General features: G+C 54.6%; 1 protein-coding gene across 9 annotated transcripts; it reads right to left on the bottom strand.

Annotated features, from left to right (window-relative positions):
* Positions 1-419: 419 nt before the first annotated feature.
* Positions 420-16,176, bottom strand: Dffb (DNA fragmentation factor subunit beta). 9 transcript variants are annotated; one of them, XR_003584480.2, is made up of 10 exons: positions 15,962-16,176; positions 15,176-15,302; positions 11,055-11,243; positions 9,844-9,923; positions 7,533-7,703; positions 7,049-7,141; positions 5,876-5,976; positions 3,143-3,274; positions 2,039-2,271; positions 1,840-1,926 (listed from the first exon to the last, which is right to left on the bottom strand). XR_003584480.2 is itself a non-coding variant. In XM_027947664.2 (9 exons), exons 1-9 carry the CDS (start codon positions 16,082-16,084, stop codon positions 1,692-1,694), a joined length of 1,251 nt encoding a protein of 416 aa, XP_027803465.2. In that variant the 5' UTR covers positions 16,085-16,176; the 3' UTR covers positions 420-1,691. The 9 variants fall into 9 exon arrangements, 8 of the variants coding, with proteins under 8 accessions (XP_027803465.2, XP_027803473.2, XP_027803468.2 ...); XM_027947664.2 differs by lacking the exon at positions 2,039-2,271 and having other exon boundaries at positions 420-1,926; XM_027947668.2 differs by having other exon boundaries at positions 1,833-2,271.
* Positions 16,177-16,237: the final 61 nt, after the last annotated feature.

Below are 16,237 nucleotides of genomic sequence, written 5' to 3'. Positions count from 1 at the left end.
AAGGACTTCTTAGAAACCATCTCTAAACACAAGACGTGGTGGGCACAGTGCTCAGTGTGCCCAGGGGAGAAGGAAGGGGCGCTTCCTGAAGGTGTGAGCCACCACAAAGGGCAAGTCCCCACTGGCACCTGGAGCAGCCCTCTCTGGACTAGAGAGGCTTACAGCCTGCGGCACAGGTGGGACCCTCAGTTCCAGGAAGTTCCTGTGCTGGGCATCCTGGCTACCAGCCCAACTCTCCCTCTGCCTCATGCCCTTGACAGGCCAAGTAGACACCACCCTGAGCTGGGGACTTCAGTTCCACCACAGCTGTGCTCCGAGACTGCTGGGTCTCTGCAGATGGAGGATTAGGGTCGGCCACTAATGGCCTCCAGCCTCTCTGTTCAGCTTTATTCTCGTCACTCCCAATGAGCAGACTCCTGACGGTTTAGAGAGACCTTTATTGCTTTTTCTAATGGCATAAGTGTAAAAATCCAAATATTATGAAATTTATCTTTACAAAGTACATTATGAATTGTTATAAAACACATTTTAAAAATTCAAGTATTACAAATGCATGATGTAGGAAATTAACGCTTTGTTACCCATTCCACCCCTGTTAAGTGCCCAGGATCACTGCCATGCACAGCTTGGTGTTTCCTCCCAAATTATCTGCACATAATACACTTTGTTTTTGGTACTGGAGATTAAGGCCCAAGGCTCTTAACCACTGAGACCCAGACCTAGCTCCCCCTTTTTTTATTTTAAAACGGTGCTTGCTACATTACTAAGAACCTCACTAAATTGCTGAGGCTGGCTTCGAACTTGCAATCCTCCTGCCTCAGCCTCCTGAGATGCTGGGATTACAGGCGTGTGCTACTATATCCAGCTTCCTACACACATTTAAAAAACCAACAGGTCAGGCTGTGGCTCAGTGGTAGAGCACTCACCCAGCATGCGTGAGGCACTGGATTTGATCCTGAACACCGCATAAAAATAAAATAAAGGTACTGTGTCCACTTACAACAAAAAAATACATATTAAAAAAAAAACCAATAGGTCATACTCTGCATAGCCAGCCCCCTGTGCCCTCAACAGCTTCCCATTTCTACACATGAACACTTACAAACACTTAAAGCTATTACAGTTTTGCACTATGTACATGCATTAGGTCAAATCATGAAATTAATGACATCCAACCATTTTTTACCTAAAAAAAAAGCAAGCTTGCAAGGTCCAACATAATGCCACTCAGCTATTCCCCACTGAGACATTTGGAAAGTTTTAAATAATTCACAGCACTAACATGGGAGCCCAGACTTTTACCCCAGAAGCAACACATCTCTCTCTGAGGCTTTTAAAAGGATCCAGAGATGGAACTGCCATTTAAATGGAGACCAGCACAAAACTGAGGCAGAGGAGCAGCCAGGCTCAGCTGTGGGGCCTTGTGAGCGTGGAGACTGCCACAGGAGCACATGCAGTGCTGGCAGATCAGTGCCAAAGGCCAGAGCTCAGCATGACTCCCTGACACAAGCGCCCAGCAAGCACCCAAAAGATGTCCTCTGGCAGAGGAAACAGACTCTGAACTGTACTGAAATCAGATTTGAAGAAGTTTTCTTCCAGGAACCACTGGAGTGAGGACAAAATACAAAATCGCACCTGTTATTGTTAGGCACAGTTGGGCCTTGTGGAGGGTAAAGGACTCGGCACCCGGGTCACTGGCACTTTCGAGCAGGCCGCCGCCTCTTTGGCCTCTTCTGGGATCTGTAGATCCTACCGGGGTCGCACTCGAGCTTGTGGGTGGTCTTCTTGTGGCAGGCGATGTGCACCAGCTTGAGGTTCTCTGAGGTGAAGAGCAGGCTGTAGAAGTATTCCCAGTCTACCTCTCTCCCGCCCTGTTCCTGGATGGCCTCAGCCAGTGTGGGCACGATGGTGCGCTTCTTCTCTATTCTGCAAAGCCAGGTTAGAGGTGGTCACTCTGCTGACGCAGTGCCATGGCCCAGATGTGGTACGGTTCCTACTCGCCTGTTGTCACTAAAACATACAGTGCCTGGCCACTTACAAGAAAGACCAGCGTGGGATCTTTTAAGAGTCTAGAGGCACACCAGGAACATCCCAGAAGGACCACATGGCAGTGAAACAGGTGGGCTCAGCCAACACTGCAGGAGCCCAGCTCGAACTCCTGTGTCGTCCCCGAGTTGAGGGTACCTATGGGCAGGTCTGTCTAGCAGAGCCTGTGCCCAGTGTAGCACGTCTTACTCTTTAACACTTGATTTGTGGGCACTGTTCAAAATGCTGAAAAGAACACAGGGGAGAAGGAGCTGATCATACTCCATCACCACGAGCCGCCACCAGCAACTTGGCTTGTGTCCCATTTCATCCAGGTCAAGATGGACCCCCAAGGCAGGAAATTTAAAAATGACCTGAAGCTAAAGTCACCTTTGACTCCCACCTCAATCTCATGTCTGCTTCCTACCTTGGGGATGGGGATTAAGGATTCAGTATGTCTCTTTCTAGTCCTAATCTTACATGTCTAGTTTTTTAAAAAAAAAACATGCCATTACTCTGTATAAATCTGTTTCACTTGTAAGCAACCAATTCAAGAGAACACCAGGTATCTAGTAAGGAGATGGGACCACGGTGAACAGGTCATCTGGCACCAAGGTGTCCTCACCCCATAGCCTGGAAAAGCTAAGAAAAATACTTTATCACATAAGTGAAAGCAACAGGAAAAAGGAGGCACTGAGCTGCCAGGAACACAGAAATCACTGTTTGACGCACGAGGGCACCACACTCTAGCCATCAGAGGGGCCTCGAGGGGCCTACGCCGTGCCCAGGGCCCTGGGTAGAGAGAGGGAGGCCCTTCTGCATCGAATGTCCATGCCATCCAGTCAGCTGCCCCTCCACCATGTAAAGGGTCTCCCGCTGGCCCTGCAGGCCCTCCCAGGGCTGCTGCACTTCCTGAGGGTCAGCTGGGCCTGGGCCCTTCTCCCCAATGGCCTTGCATCCCCAAGGGTGATCAAGAGGACAAAATCTGACGTGCAAGCACTTGTCAAGCCACATCTGCCTCCTGTTGCTAAGGTACGTGGCCACACCTGGATTCAGCATCAGGGGAGGGGCAGGGGCACGAAGGGCAGGTACCATCTGTACCTATCTCCAGTCATACCTATCTCCAGTCATCCACCCTCGGGCCGGTGTCACATGGGCAGAGTCCAGATGAACACAACCAACACGGCTCGGGAACAGCAGGCAAGCAGCAGCGTGAAATTGCTTCAGCACCACTGACAACCCTGGGTGTCTGTGGGAACAAGGGCACAGACACTCCAGAGAGAAGCCCACAGGCCAGCACATGGGTGTGCACAGGAAAAGCTCCACCCGAGATGAGTGCTGGACCCAGCCCACACACCACCAAGGAGCCATACCTGGACGAGCAGCGCTGTCCCTACACAAGACGAAGGCCAGGGAGGGGCCAGGTGACTGCCCAAGACACCTCGCCTCAGAAAACCCATGCAGGGTGCCAGGCTTCCTGGACCACCCTCCAACTCGAGACTTTCTAAAAGGACTCCCAGCCCCACTGACGGCTGCTGTGCTTGTGGCTCTAGTCACCACAGCTGAGGCCACCTAGCCTGGCATCAGCCAGGGAGGAGGCATACAAGGCGACCACTCCTCCAGCCACTCCATGCGCCTGGAGCACTGCCAACCAGGGGGAGCACCGCCAACCAGGGAGAGCACCGCCAACCAGGGAGAGCACCGCCAACCAGGGAGAGCACCCAAGCCTCAGGAGCATAGTCTACAGTTGACCCCAGTCCCCAGCGCCCCCAGAGGTCAGGCTGGTAGCACTGACTTCTAGGAAGGGCATGATCTGCAACGGACAGGCTGGACAGTGTGGAACTGCAGGGCCACTAGTGAAGAACACTGCTGCAGACTGGGGGGCGGAGCTGACGTGCAGACTGTCCTCCAAGGCTGAGAGAGAAGCCCAAGGCCGATGCCCCAGGCCTGGTCCTTCTGGTCAGGGAGCACATCCTGCCTGGGGACAACCACCAAAAGGAGAATAGCATGCCAGAGTGAGGAAGACGCTGCAGACTTCGGGTGTTAAGACACTTAGGGCTGCCACGACAGAACACAGCTGAGCACCCACGTTCCAAGCACTGAAGGGCGGTGACAGGCAGAGAGGAAGGACCACTCAGGCAACAACGAAAAGCACAGTACAGACCCGAAAGAAGTGCAGAGAAGGTGCTGTGGGCGGGAAACTCAGAACAGGGTAGCTCCAATAAACTCAGGTCCATTTACTCATGCAATTAAATATTGACCAAACAGCCACTATCGACAGACACTGTGCTGGACACTGGGAACAGGTGACCCCACAAAGACTGTGTTCCAGCAGAGAGCACCGCCATGGGGCAACACAAGTCTCAGGCTGGATGAAAAAAAGGCAGTTAACCTGGCTAACAAGACAAATGCCAACCTCAGGGCACCTGGGAAGGTACACAAGTGCCATCCTGCCTGAGAGAGCTGGCGACTGTGGAGCAGCAAAGAGCATCTCCGTGAGGAGTCTCGGCCAGTCACAGCAAACAGGCTGTGACGCAGAACCGTGAGGAACACGCCAAGGCTTGAAACAACCACAAAGACATCTCTGGAAACCAAGGGCTGTCAATAACCCTGCATCGAGAGAGTCATGATGAAAATCAGCCTCTAGAACCACAAAAGGATCTCAAGGGCTGCTGTTAAGTAAGCCAGGCAAGAAGAAACATGTGGCCTTAACATCAAGGACACAGAGTGCTGAGGGAGCCAGGCCCTGGCCGGACCCCTGCAGCTGCCAGGAAGGGAAGGGCTCCCCTGCACTGCCGGACGCCAGACCTCTGAAAAGTCTGGATTCCTCTCCGACCTGCCACTGGCCTTCTGCGCCACAACATGTGAATGGGAGGACGGTGCCCTTTTATTTCACAGGTGGCTTGCTTTTTAGCTCTTCCACATTTAAGCATGTACACAGTCTTGAGCCCCATACATCAGGGGAAGGCTGTGGCTATGGCTGGGGAGGACAGTGTTCCTTCATCTTCTTAATGAGCACTGGTAAAATCGACACTTTTAGTTAAAAACCAGTGCACACAACTGAAAGCATGTATATCTTATGAAAGAGAACAAAACTGACACGGGTACTCCACAAACACCATCACCGGCTCAGGCCAGGCCTTCCGCCACCACCATCTGTATTTGTTCTAGGCCGGCGTGAAGAGTTCCAGAGCAGACAAGACAGTCCGGAGGGCCACATGTGGACACTCGGTGTCAGAAAGAGCCCAGCAAACAAACCAGCAGAGAACTCGGCGAGTCCTCATGACGAGTGGGCAGGACGACTTCCTCCCAGAGCACACCCAGCACCTACATCTGCTGTGATCAGAGAACGGAGAGCTGAAGGCCAGCCAGGTGGAAGGCATCTGTGACACTGACAGCCACCAGAGACGTAGGACTTGTGAAGAGCTCTGCAAACAAGAAGCTATGGAAACGGCCCTGCTGGCCCCAACTTCCCCACAGGCCATGGCCACAGCTCTAGTTCCAACATGTGGCACCAGCCTCTGAGAGCCCAGCACCAGGCCACAGGGAGTCAGGCGCTAAGGCCAGACAAGGCCCATCCACAGGTGGGAACAGAGAGCAGAGGGCTCAATGTCAGGCACGCATTTTGACAGCAGGCAGAACATGTCTGTCCAGCAGCCCATCCACGTGCACACACGGGGCTGCTTCCCTGGACCAGACCCACGCAGCACAGCAAGCACACACCAGGCAGCCAACAACAGTGAGCACAGGTTCCTTGGCAGGGCCTGGACCCCTGCAAGCTGCTCTTCTTGTCTGCAAACCTGAGTCTTGGCAACAGGCACTCCCAAAGGTCCCCCTGCCGAAGACTCACATGTGATCCAGGTTCCAGGTGCTGAAGAGGACCCGGCTCTCCCTGTTGCTGTAGGGGTTGATGCAGTGCTTCGACGCACAGCTGTCCAGGTCAAAGGGGCCCTGCGGCGACAGAACAGGGGAGGCGAGGATGAAGCCCCTGCACTGGTCTCCAGCCCCTGGGATGAGCCTACTGGGCAGAGAAGCATCTGCTGTCAGGAGCAGGGCAGGAATTCTGCCTTTGGGGCATCTCCTTTCCCCCTCACTGCCCCTGACGCTATCTGCTGAGTTTGCAAAGGGGACAAGTTGGTTTTTGTCAGGGCTTCTAGAGACGTGTCTTATCATGTGCCTACATGTCTCCGCGCTGGGTAGACCAGTCTTCTCTAGCTGTCTCAGGGCACTGTGACCACACACAGCTGCCCCTACCTCCTGGGAAGTGGGGAAGATGCTGACGGCCAGGGCCATGGCTGGGGAGGGGTGAGCAGGACCACACTGCATGATGCTCTGCAAGGCTTCTTGGACTTTCCCTGCGACCAACAGAAGCTGAGCCGCCTGGGTGAATATGCCGCGGTGGAGACTGCCACCTTCCCGGGGCCAACACTTGTGCACCTCGGATGTTTGTGGGACTCTTGCTGAGCACTATGGCCGCACCTACCACTCTCTGCACCCCTCGAAGCCTCCCAGCACACAGCCACCTCTGCCCTGGCACCCTCACAAACTGTCCACCCCCCACTACTCTACCTCCTCGAGGACAAGAGAGAGGCAGGAGACATCTCTGTCCCCAGCTCATTGCATAGCACCTGGCACAGAGTGAGCTCTCAGCAAATGGTGCAGTGAGCCCCTGGGAGTCTGTATGTTTGGCCAGCTGGGAAGGAGGACATTTCCAACATCACCACCTATCGCCATGAGGAATGGTCCAACAGGAAAACCCAGTGGTCAGAGGCCACCCTGGCCACCCAGCTCTGCTGTCAGAAACACCCAGCAGGAAGGCCCCAGTGTGGGGACTCACTGTACAAGCACTTGCAGTTTGCCATGGCAGGAGGCCCCCCTGCAGGTGCCCCCCATGCTGCAGCAGGGCCCAGAGAAATGCCACGCCCTGGAGCCATTACCACTCAACACTGGACCACGCCTCATGTCCCAGAAGGGAGCCCAGGACAGCAGCACACAGGAAGCACATGCAGACGGCCAGGCTCACCCTCACTGCATCACTGCTCCAGCCTCCAGACCCCATGTGAAATGACGCTCCTCTGGCCGTCAGGAGGTGGCCCAGCCAGAACCGGGGGTGTGCCTGTGCAGCCCAGAGCATTCTTTATAGCTGATGCCCCCACCAGGGAGTGAAGCTCAACCAGTGCCCCCACAAATCCTGACACACAGGGACTCTGCCACCCAGAAAGCTGATGGCAAGGCTCCGGGCACATGAACATCAGCACAAGCCAGGGCCAGAGCTTCTCGCTCCTGCAGCTGCCCCCTGTCCAGGCCAGAGGGTCTCGAACTGAGTCCTGGGATGAGAACATACCTTCAGTGCTATTCACAGGCCTGCCCTCCCAGCTCTGAATGCGAGGGCCACCCCTTCCCACAGGCTGTGCCAGGCAAGCCAAGGGTTCAGCTCTTCCTGCCTCGCTCAAGGAGAGCTGTGCTCAGGCCACCAGGGCTGACCTAGAAGGAAGGACACTGCTCACCTGGCAGGAGAACCAGCCTTCCCGCGTGCAGAGACGACTGCCGGCCTCAGCTCCTCGGTCAAAGTAGCTGCCATTGTACTGCGCAGACCTGAGCCTCTGGCACATGGCACCAAGGATCCGTAAGTACTCCTCGCGAGCTTCTGCGCCCAGCACTCCAGAACAGGAGCTCACCTGCAAGAGTCCAGGGCCTCGCTGGTCCCAAAGCCTCTGTCAGGCTTCCAACCTACAAGCCTCAAGGTCCTCAGAGACCTGCCCTTCTGGCCACATGGACTAGACCCTGCCCAAACCCAGTCCTGTGGTCAGAGGTCTGCCCACTGCCCAGCTGTCCCATGCTATGAAATCACTGAGCCCATGAACTGGAGGTAATGGTCATGCTGGTCACCAGGCTGGATAAGAACTAAGATCACACAGTGACAGCAGCCACCTCCCTGTGGACAGGCCAACAGTAGTCATGGTTAAGGGCTGGGTCTCTCCTGAAGAGGGAAAGCACCAGGAGCAGCCCTGACATTCCAGTGAACTGAGTTCCGTGGGAACACGGGGACAGCCAGCCACCAAGACCTTGGGAGGTGCAGAGACAGGGGATGGCAGCACGTCAGCAAGTAAGGCAGACCAAGGGTACAGGGAGCCTGGCCACATGGCGCAGCTCTGGGACAGCACACAACCCTCCACCAGCCAGTGCGGGGAAGGAAACCCATGCAGACAGGAAAGAAGAAAGGGGTGGGAGCTGGCTCCACCTTCAGAAAAGAGGGCAGGGCCACAGGAGGAGGGCCAAGTGACAGAGGAGGCGGTGACCCATACCTGTGGCTCAGGCTGCTGACCCCTCAGGCCTCAGCTAGACCTACCAACCTAGTCACGGTGGCACGAGATGGACTCAGCTCTGAGCACCCTCTCAGTCTGCCCACTAGCCCTAGCACTTGCCCTGGCACTTCCTGGTCACCGTGGAAGAAACCCATGCTTAAGCATCGTCTGCATAAGGAGGCCTACAGGTGCTCGCCCCTTCCTGGCAGGAGCAACAGGTGGGCAGACAGAGGATGGCAGCACAGGGGCAGCACCACACACAGTATCCTGGAGACACCCCACAGGGCACAGCCAGGCATGCCCACAGGAGGGCGTCCTCAGTGACAGCAGGGTCACCCACAGGGCACAGCCAGGCATGCCCGCAGGAGGGCATCCTCAGCGGCAGCAGGGTCACCCACAGGCACAGCCAGGCATGCCCGCAGGAGGGCGTCCTCAGTGACAGCAGGGTCACCCACGGGCACAGCCAGGCATGCCCGCAGGAGGGCGTCCTCAGTGACAGCAGGGTCACCCACGGGCACAGCCAGGCAGTGTTCACAGGAGGGCGTCCTTGGTGGCAGCAGGACCACCAGGAGGCACATGCAGCTGCATCCAGTCCCACAAGCGTGGCAGGGCCCAGTCAAGGTAGGGGTGGAGGGAGATGACCAAGAGACCGCAGAGTCTGTGCAGCCACATAGGCACAGGGATGGCACACCATGAAAAGACAACACCCACCCCCTGCTCTACAGCTGGCTCAACTCCTGCCAGCGAGCGGGCCTGCAGGGACCAAAAGCAGACAAAGCTGCCAGAGCCAAGACCTTACTGTCCCACCCGGAAGGACCTGAATGGAGACACAGAGCCCAGTGCGTTGGAGAGCTCAGGCCCACGCTCCTGGGGCAGACACCTGGCCCACTAGGCTCCACGGAGCATCCCCTTCCACTCTGCACTCCACCTGTCACACAGGTCTGATCTGCTGAGGAGCAGCAGAGGGACCATGCCAGGACCACAGACCCAAGGCCTGCCTTCCTGAAGGCAGACAGCTGCCCAGGAGTGTCCACACTCCTTCCTATGCCACTGGGCCAAGCCTCTCCCAGGGAGGAGCCAGCATCAGAGCCCCATGCGGCCACTTGGCCCTGCAGTTCTTCTCCAAGCTCAGATGACCACACTGTGCCCCAGAGTGTTGTCAAGAGACTGCTGCCCGAGCAGGGCGAGGCACAGAGAGAAAGGGCATCTGTATGGGAGAGTTCAAGTCAGAATGGAACTTGCTGCCACATGGAAACACTCAGGGGCTAGTTCTGCTCTTCACCAGCAGGAAGAAGTCCACACAAAACAGAGGGGGAGTAAGTGGCTCTGCTGGGCCTCAGCAACCCCAGCCACAGGCCTCCATCCCAGGTTCTAGCACACTGGGGCACCCAATAGTGGCCTCAGAGGTGGGGCACAGGAGAGCTGTACCAGCAGAAAAGTGGCCTCCCACCACCTACCCACACCCTGGGCCCAGAGCCCTGGGCACAGCTGGCCTGAACAAAGAAGCACTTACCTCTCTCAGGTAACTCCGGATCCGGCTCTCGCAGCTGTATCGTAGGTAGCCCGACTTGTTCCTGAATCGGGACTCCAAGCCTGTAAAGATGAAGAAGAGTCCCCGGAGTCCAGGGCAGCCAGGGCCTCTTGGCTGTGCCCGGCTGGGCTTGCCTGCCAAGCAGGGCAGACCTCATGGTCAGCCAGCTTCATCTAGAGAACCGAGGGTGGCGGCATGCAGGGCCTCACTTGGTCTTTGGTTTTGAGGCATCTCAAACACCACTAAGGGCTTCTGCCTGGCTGCCCAAACAGCCCTCCTTTTCCAAGATGGGTGCCAACTCCTCAGGCTACCTCCAATTGGCTTCCAAGGCCAGTCCAGAAGGCAGGAATGACCCTAGTGTGCATTAGTAGAAGATAAACCACATGCACCCATCCACAACGGAACGCTGCCCAGCCTTAAAAAGACAGTCCTGACACAGGCACCACAAGGACAAACCCGAGGGCGCGTGCTTCACTAGGTAAGCTGTCACACAGACACGCCCTGCATGGTCCCACTTACGGGAGGCACCCAGAGTCATCACACTCGGATGGAAAGTAGGATGAAGGGCATCAGGCTGGGATCAGGGCTCAACAGGTACAAGATGCAAGAGTCCCCAGGCCATACGGCAGTGACAGCAGCATGACAGTGGATACTCAGTGCCACTGGACTGTGATGCCATTCGCTTCCACATCTGTAGTTCAGCCAACCACAAGTCTTAGGCGTTTAAAAATTACACCTATACAGACCACAGGCCTGTTGTTCTGCCACTCCCCAGCCCACCGACAGCTGTGTATGCGGCCCGCCGCACAGCGGATGACTGCAGGGATGCGAGCAGCTGCAGGCAACAGATCTGCACATCCCGAGGGTTTGGTCCCATGGGGGTCCTGAAACCAAACTCTTCCCCAGACACTGGGAGACAAGCCTACTTAACAACGGCCAAGACAGTAAACTGTATGCTGCACTCGTTTTCACCTCAACATTTTAAGAGTAATAAATTCAAAAAGGGCAGCTGGAGGCTGCCTGGATGCTACCCGACTCTCCACGAGCCCTTGCTGGTGCCTTCCCCACATTCCCCAGGCTCTGGAAGAGCACATCTTGTCCCGCCTCCCTGAAAGGCCACACCAGCTCTTGGTTGTGGACACTAGGACCTGACAGACCCCAGTTTCTCCTGGGCCCTTCCCCAGCCCACACACCTTCAAACCAGGGCGGGTCCTGGGCTCGGGTCTCAGCCTCGATGTTCTGGCTGACAGTGTGCAGGAGGTCCGCCAGCAGCTTCTGCCTCAGGGGGGCCCTCTCGCCAGAAAGCAGCTGCCGTGCAGCTTCAATGACCCCAGCCTGTGCCTCGTGAAACATGCTGAGGAAGCGACTGATGTCACTCACATCTGCCACCAGCAGGGAACAAACAGAAATGCATTCAGTCCAGGGAAGCCTTGATCAGAGAAGAGGCTGCAGCTCTCCGTCTCTGTGACAAAATATCTGAGAAAACAATTTAAGGGAGGAAAGGTTTCTTCCGGCTCCTGGTTGCAGGTTTCAGTCCATGGTCAGTTCTGTCCACTACTGTGGGCCTGTGTGAGGCACAGCATCATGGACAGGGGCCTGGCAGAGTGGAGCTGTCACCTCATGGCATCCAGGGAGCAGAGACCCCCAAGGACCACTCTCTTCAACTAGGCCCCACTCCTCCAAGAGCCCACTCAGCTGTGAGCTCCCTAGTGGATTAACCCACTGATGAGATCAGAACCCTTGGGATCCAATCCAAAGCCCCACCAATGGACACCACTGCACTGGGGACCAAGCCTTCAACTTGTGCCTTCAGGGACATTCCAGATCCAACTTCAGCAGGCCTCAATCCCTCAGCCTGGGGATTGCTAGAATTCAGACTCAAGGGGTCCAGGCCCTCCTCCTGGCCGGCTGTATCCAGCAGCCAACTACACACCAGCTCCCGCCCTCTGCCCCCATAGGGACGTGTGTCATGGAGCGAAAGCACCTCCTCCTGAGCACCCCTGCTCTCCTTTTGGCCTCCTCTCTTCTAAACTGAACCACCCCCTTCTGAGGGCCTTCCCTGTAGACCCCTCTTCAGACCTCCCAACCCTCCCTCCTGCCCTGGAGCAGAGGTCTGCACAACTCCCAGGGCAGGGTGCTCTCCCACAAGCTCTCAGGGTCAAGAGAGACCAGCCACCAAGGGCCCTATCAGAATATCGCCACAGGGTCCAGGGATTCTAAAGAGGAGCACAGGGAGGCCAAGTGGGGAGTCAAGCCTGGTTCAGTTTTCAAAACCAACCCACAAGACCCACCTCTCCACAGCAGGAAGGAACCTTAGGGCCCAGGGTTCAATGGGGTTTCTTAGACTTGATACCAAAGGCAGAATCAGAGAAGTAGCAACCATCAAATTGGATTTCATGAAAAATTAAAATGTGCTCTGCAAAAGACACTGTTAAGAAGAGCAGAAAGACAAGCACAGAGTTATTTAGTTTTTATGACGACCAATTTGTTTCTTCCTTTATGGCTCATGCTTTCGGTATCACATCTAAGAATCCTTTGCCAAACCCAAAGTCATGAAGGTTTTATTCCTGTTTTCTTCTAAGTGTTTTGGGTTTTACTTCTTACATTTAGGTCATAAATCCATTTTAAGCTGATTTTTGCATGTACTACATTCATTCTGTGTGACTGTCCAGTTATGTCCACACCTCTTGCTGAAGAGACTATTTTTCCCCCACTGACTACTCTCAGCACCCCTGTCAAAACAGTGACCACGTTTACTTCTGGGCTCTCCATTCTACTCATCTACACATTCACCCCTGGCCAGGACCATGGTCTTGGTCACCACTGTGGGAAGCGTGAGTCCTCCTGTGCTCTTCTTCAAGATTGTTTAGGTTATTCTGAGTCCCTGGTGATTCCACATGAATTACAAATCAGAATCACCATGTCAACTTCTGTAAAGGAGCAGCTGGAATTCCCTGGGGACTGTGCTGAATCTGAAGACCTGTTTGGAGAGTACTGCCACCTCACCAATATCAGGTTTGTCTGATCCACACATATGAGCTGCTTTTCCATCTACTCCCACCTTAAATTTCTTTTGATAATGTTTTGTAGTTTTCAGAATAAAAGTTACATGCTTCTTTTTTTAATTCTTTTTTTTTCTTTTTTTAGTTGTAGATGGTCACAATACGTTTATTTTTATGTGGTGCTGAGGAATCAAACCCAATGCCTCACGTGTGCTGGGCAAGTGCTCCACCACTGAGCTATAACTCCAGCCCAAAGTTTTATGCTTCTCTTGTTATATTTGTTCCTAGTATTTTATTCTTTTTGATGCTACTATAAACTAGATTAATTTCCTTATTTCATTTCCAGATTGCCCTCTGTATGTGGATAGAAATACAAGTGGCTTTGTATACTGCTCTCATATCGTGCAGCTTGCTACGCTCCATTCTTAGTTCTAAGTGTTTTTAATGGATCCCTGAGGACTTCTACTTACAACAGTGCACCTCTGCAGGGAGAGTACTTCTTTTCCAATCTGAGGGCCTTGTTTCTTAACTGTCCTAGCACTGTACCTCCAATACAATAATAAATGAAAGTGGCAAGAGTGAACATTTTTTGTGTGTTGTTGGGGGTACCAGGAATTGAACTCAGGGGCATTTGGCCACTGAGCCACATCCCCAGCCTATTTTTTATTTTATTTAGAGTCAGGGTCACCGTTGCTGAAGCTGGCTTCGAACTAGCGATTCTCCTGTCTCAGTCTCCCAAGCCACTGGAATTACAGGTGTGCGCCACTGTGCCCAGCTAGGAGTGAACATTCTTATCTTTAAAAACTAAACACATGCTAACCATATGACCTAGCACTGCACTCCTGAGCATCTTTCCCAGAGAAATGAAAATACACATCCACACAAAAACCTGGGCATGACTGCTCACAGCAGCTTTATGTCCCCCAGCAAGCGAAAGGTGAGGCTAACTGTGGTACAACCAAGTCACACAATGGGGAAGAGTGGACCACTGACACTCAACACTTAGATAAATAAGACCCATCCCAGAAAGCCGTACATCACACGATTCCATCCACCTAGTATTCTTGAAATGACAAATTATAGAGATGGACCATATGAGTGGTCACCAGGGGCAATGACTTCGATAGGTGGGGACAGGCAGGATCATAAAAGGGCAGCACCAGGAGGATCATGACGAGTGGAAGTACCTTGCACCTCGATTGAACAGGTAGTTCCAGGAGTCATCGCAGTAGTTCACAGACGTGGCCCCAGGGTCAGCTTCCTGGGTTAGACGCTGTGCTAGGGTCATGCCAGAAGTGACTTTGGGACAAGTGGTAAAAGGTGCGTGGAACCTTCCTATCTTTGCAAGTTCCTGAGAATCACTGTGGGGTTTTTTTGTTTTTATTTTTTTTGTTTGTTTTTAATGTTCAACATTTCTTTACAAGTCTTCCTAGGAAAGGTCTTGGTAGAGGAAGGAAGATAGAGAGAAGACAGAACCACGAGAGACTTGAGAGAGACAAAGGAGACAAAGACTGGGAGGTAGGTGGCACAGACAGCAGCCTGTGGCATTTTTTTTTCAAACTATACCAGGAACCAGGGAAGAAAAGGAAAGATCCAGAGGTGCCCAGTTCCTGCCTCCCACAAAGGGCCATCCCAGGTGACATTATGGTGATTGTGTCCAGATGTTTCATGCTGGCAGTGAGCCCCTACCCTGCAGCCTGGAGATGTGGACAAACTCTTCAGCTTCTCTCTCCCATTCGGCAGAGGAGGCAGGACTAAGCCCCTGGGAACACCCCATCCTTCCTAGGACACCCATCTCTATATCCTTTATAGAGGAACCCTCCAGAGGATTGGCACTCCAAGGAGACTTCCACCAGGGGTAAGAAACTCTCCATGCTGGGTTGTAACACAAACAGTGCAGATTTGCTGTCCACCAAGTTAAGAATCACACCCCAGGCCTTCAATTCAGATATCCCTAAAGAACCACCTGTTGGAGCAAGTGTCCAATAAGACAGCCCTCAACATAAGCCCTGCAGACAAGGTCTCAGCAAACACTACTAGAAAACAGCCAGGTACACAGATGGGCCCCGCCCCGCCCTGCCCTGTCAAAAGAAGCAGCAAGACCCCAGCCTTCACAGCTCTCTCCCTGGCTCCCAATACCCACAAAACTGCAGCCTCAGCCTCAGCCTCTGCCTGTTAGCAGTAAAAAATTAAATTTAAAAAAAAAAAAAGACAATCAACTGAACAACCCAGCTCCCGAACAAGAGGACCGAAAACTCAGTTGGACTGGGCCTCGGTGCGGCTTCCCGCCCATCTCCAAGGTTTGCACTTACAGCCCTGCCATGTCTGGCCCTCGGTGAGCAGCACGAGCTCGGCGTCATCAGGGAGGCCCGGAAAGTAGTCTTCAGTCACCTCGGTGCCATCCTCGTATAGGCATAGCCGAGAGCCCTGCACCGGGAGCTAGGGAAGCAGGAGGAGCAGGACGCTTAGGCTAGAGCGCAGAGGAGCTGCTGTTTGCTGGCCTCCCAAACAAAAGGCGCGAGCTGTTCAGGAACCCAGTTCAGGACCGTCTGGGTGCACGTCCAAACTGGCACTACAACCAAGGTGCCTGAGACATGCCAACTGGAAGCCGTTTGCAGTGCGGATTCGCCCTTCTAAAACGAACTCCTCGAGGGCACGTAAAACGCGAGCCTGTTTGGAACTGGTGCCTGAGTGCATCCCCAGAGCCCGTGACCCAGTCTGCGCACAGCCTCACGCACTGCCAGTCTTCGGGACCTGGTCCCTCAACACTCCAGCAACTCCCCGCCGCCGCCCACGTGCTCATGCATGTTCCCAGCGAGGATCTACACCCATTCAGGGAAAAAAAAAAAAAAAAAACCTGTCCCCATGGATGGGATGCCCCGACGGCAGTGACCCAGGCCTTCGCTCTGCCGAAGGACAGGCTGGGGCGGAGGGACGCGGGGGCCATTCAGCGCCGTGCAGGTACACGCTGCACGACCCCAGCTGCAGCGGGCGGCAGGTGCGGCCCTCGCGGACCCCACTGCCGCTGACTCGCGCTCCCCTGGCCGCGCCTGGACAGTGCGCGCAGCAACCAGCACCCTTTGCGAGTCCCTGCGGACCTGAAAGCGCAGGCAGCCCTTGCGCAGCAGCTCCTGGCAGCTCCGGCCTGCCACGCCGAACTTCTGTGCGCTGCGCAAGGCCCGCAGCCTGACGGTCTTGAGCTGGCTGACCACAGCGCACATCCCGGTAAGGATCCCGGAAAACCAGACACTGCTCGCTCAGCGGAGAAGCTCCGGAATTCTCGCGCGCGCTCGTGCGCAGGCGCAGGAGCAGGCGCGACCCGGAACCGAGGCCTGCCCCCGCGCGAAGTCGAAGGCGCGACCCGGAACCGAGGC

The sequence above is a fragment of the Marmota flaviventris genome, chromosome 10, assembly GCF_047511675.1.
Source record: "Marmota flaviventris isolate mMarFla1 chromosome 10, mMarFla1.hap1, whole genome shotgun sequence".
NCBI classification, from domain to species: Eukaryota; Metazoa; Chordata; class Mammalia; order Rodentia; family Sciuridae; genus Marmota; species Marmota flaviventris.
The sequence above is the reverse complement of the archived record's forward strand: the minus strand, read 5'-3'. Positions and strand labels throughout refer to the sequence as shown.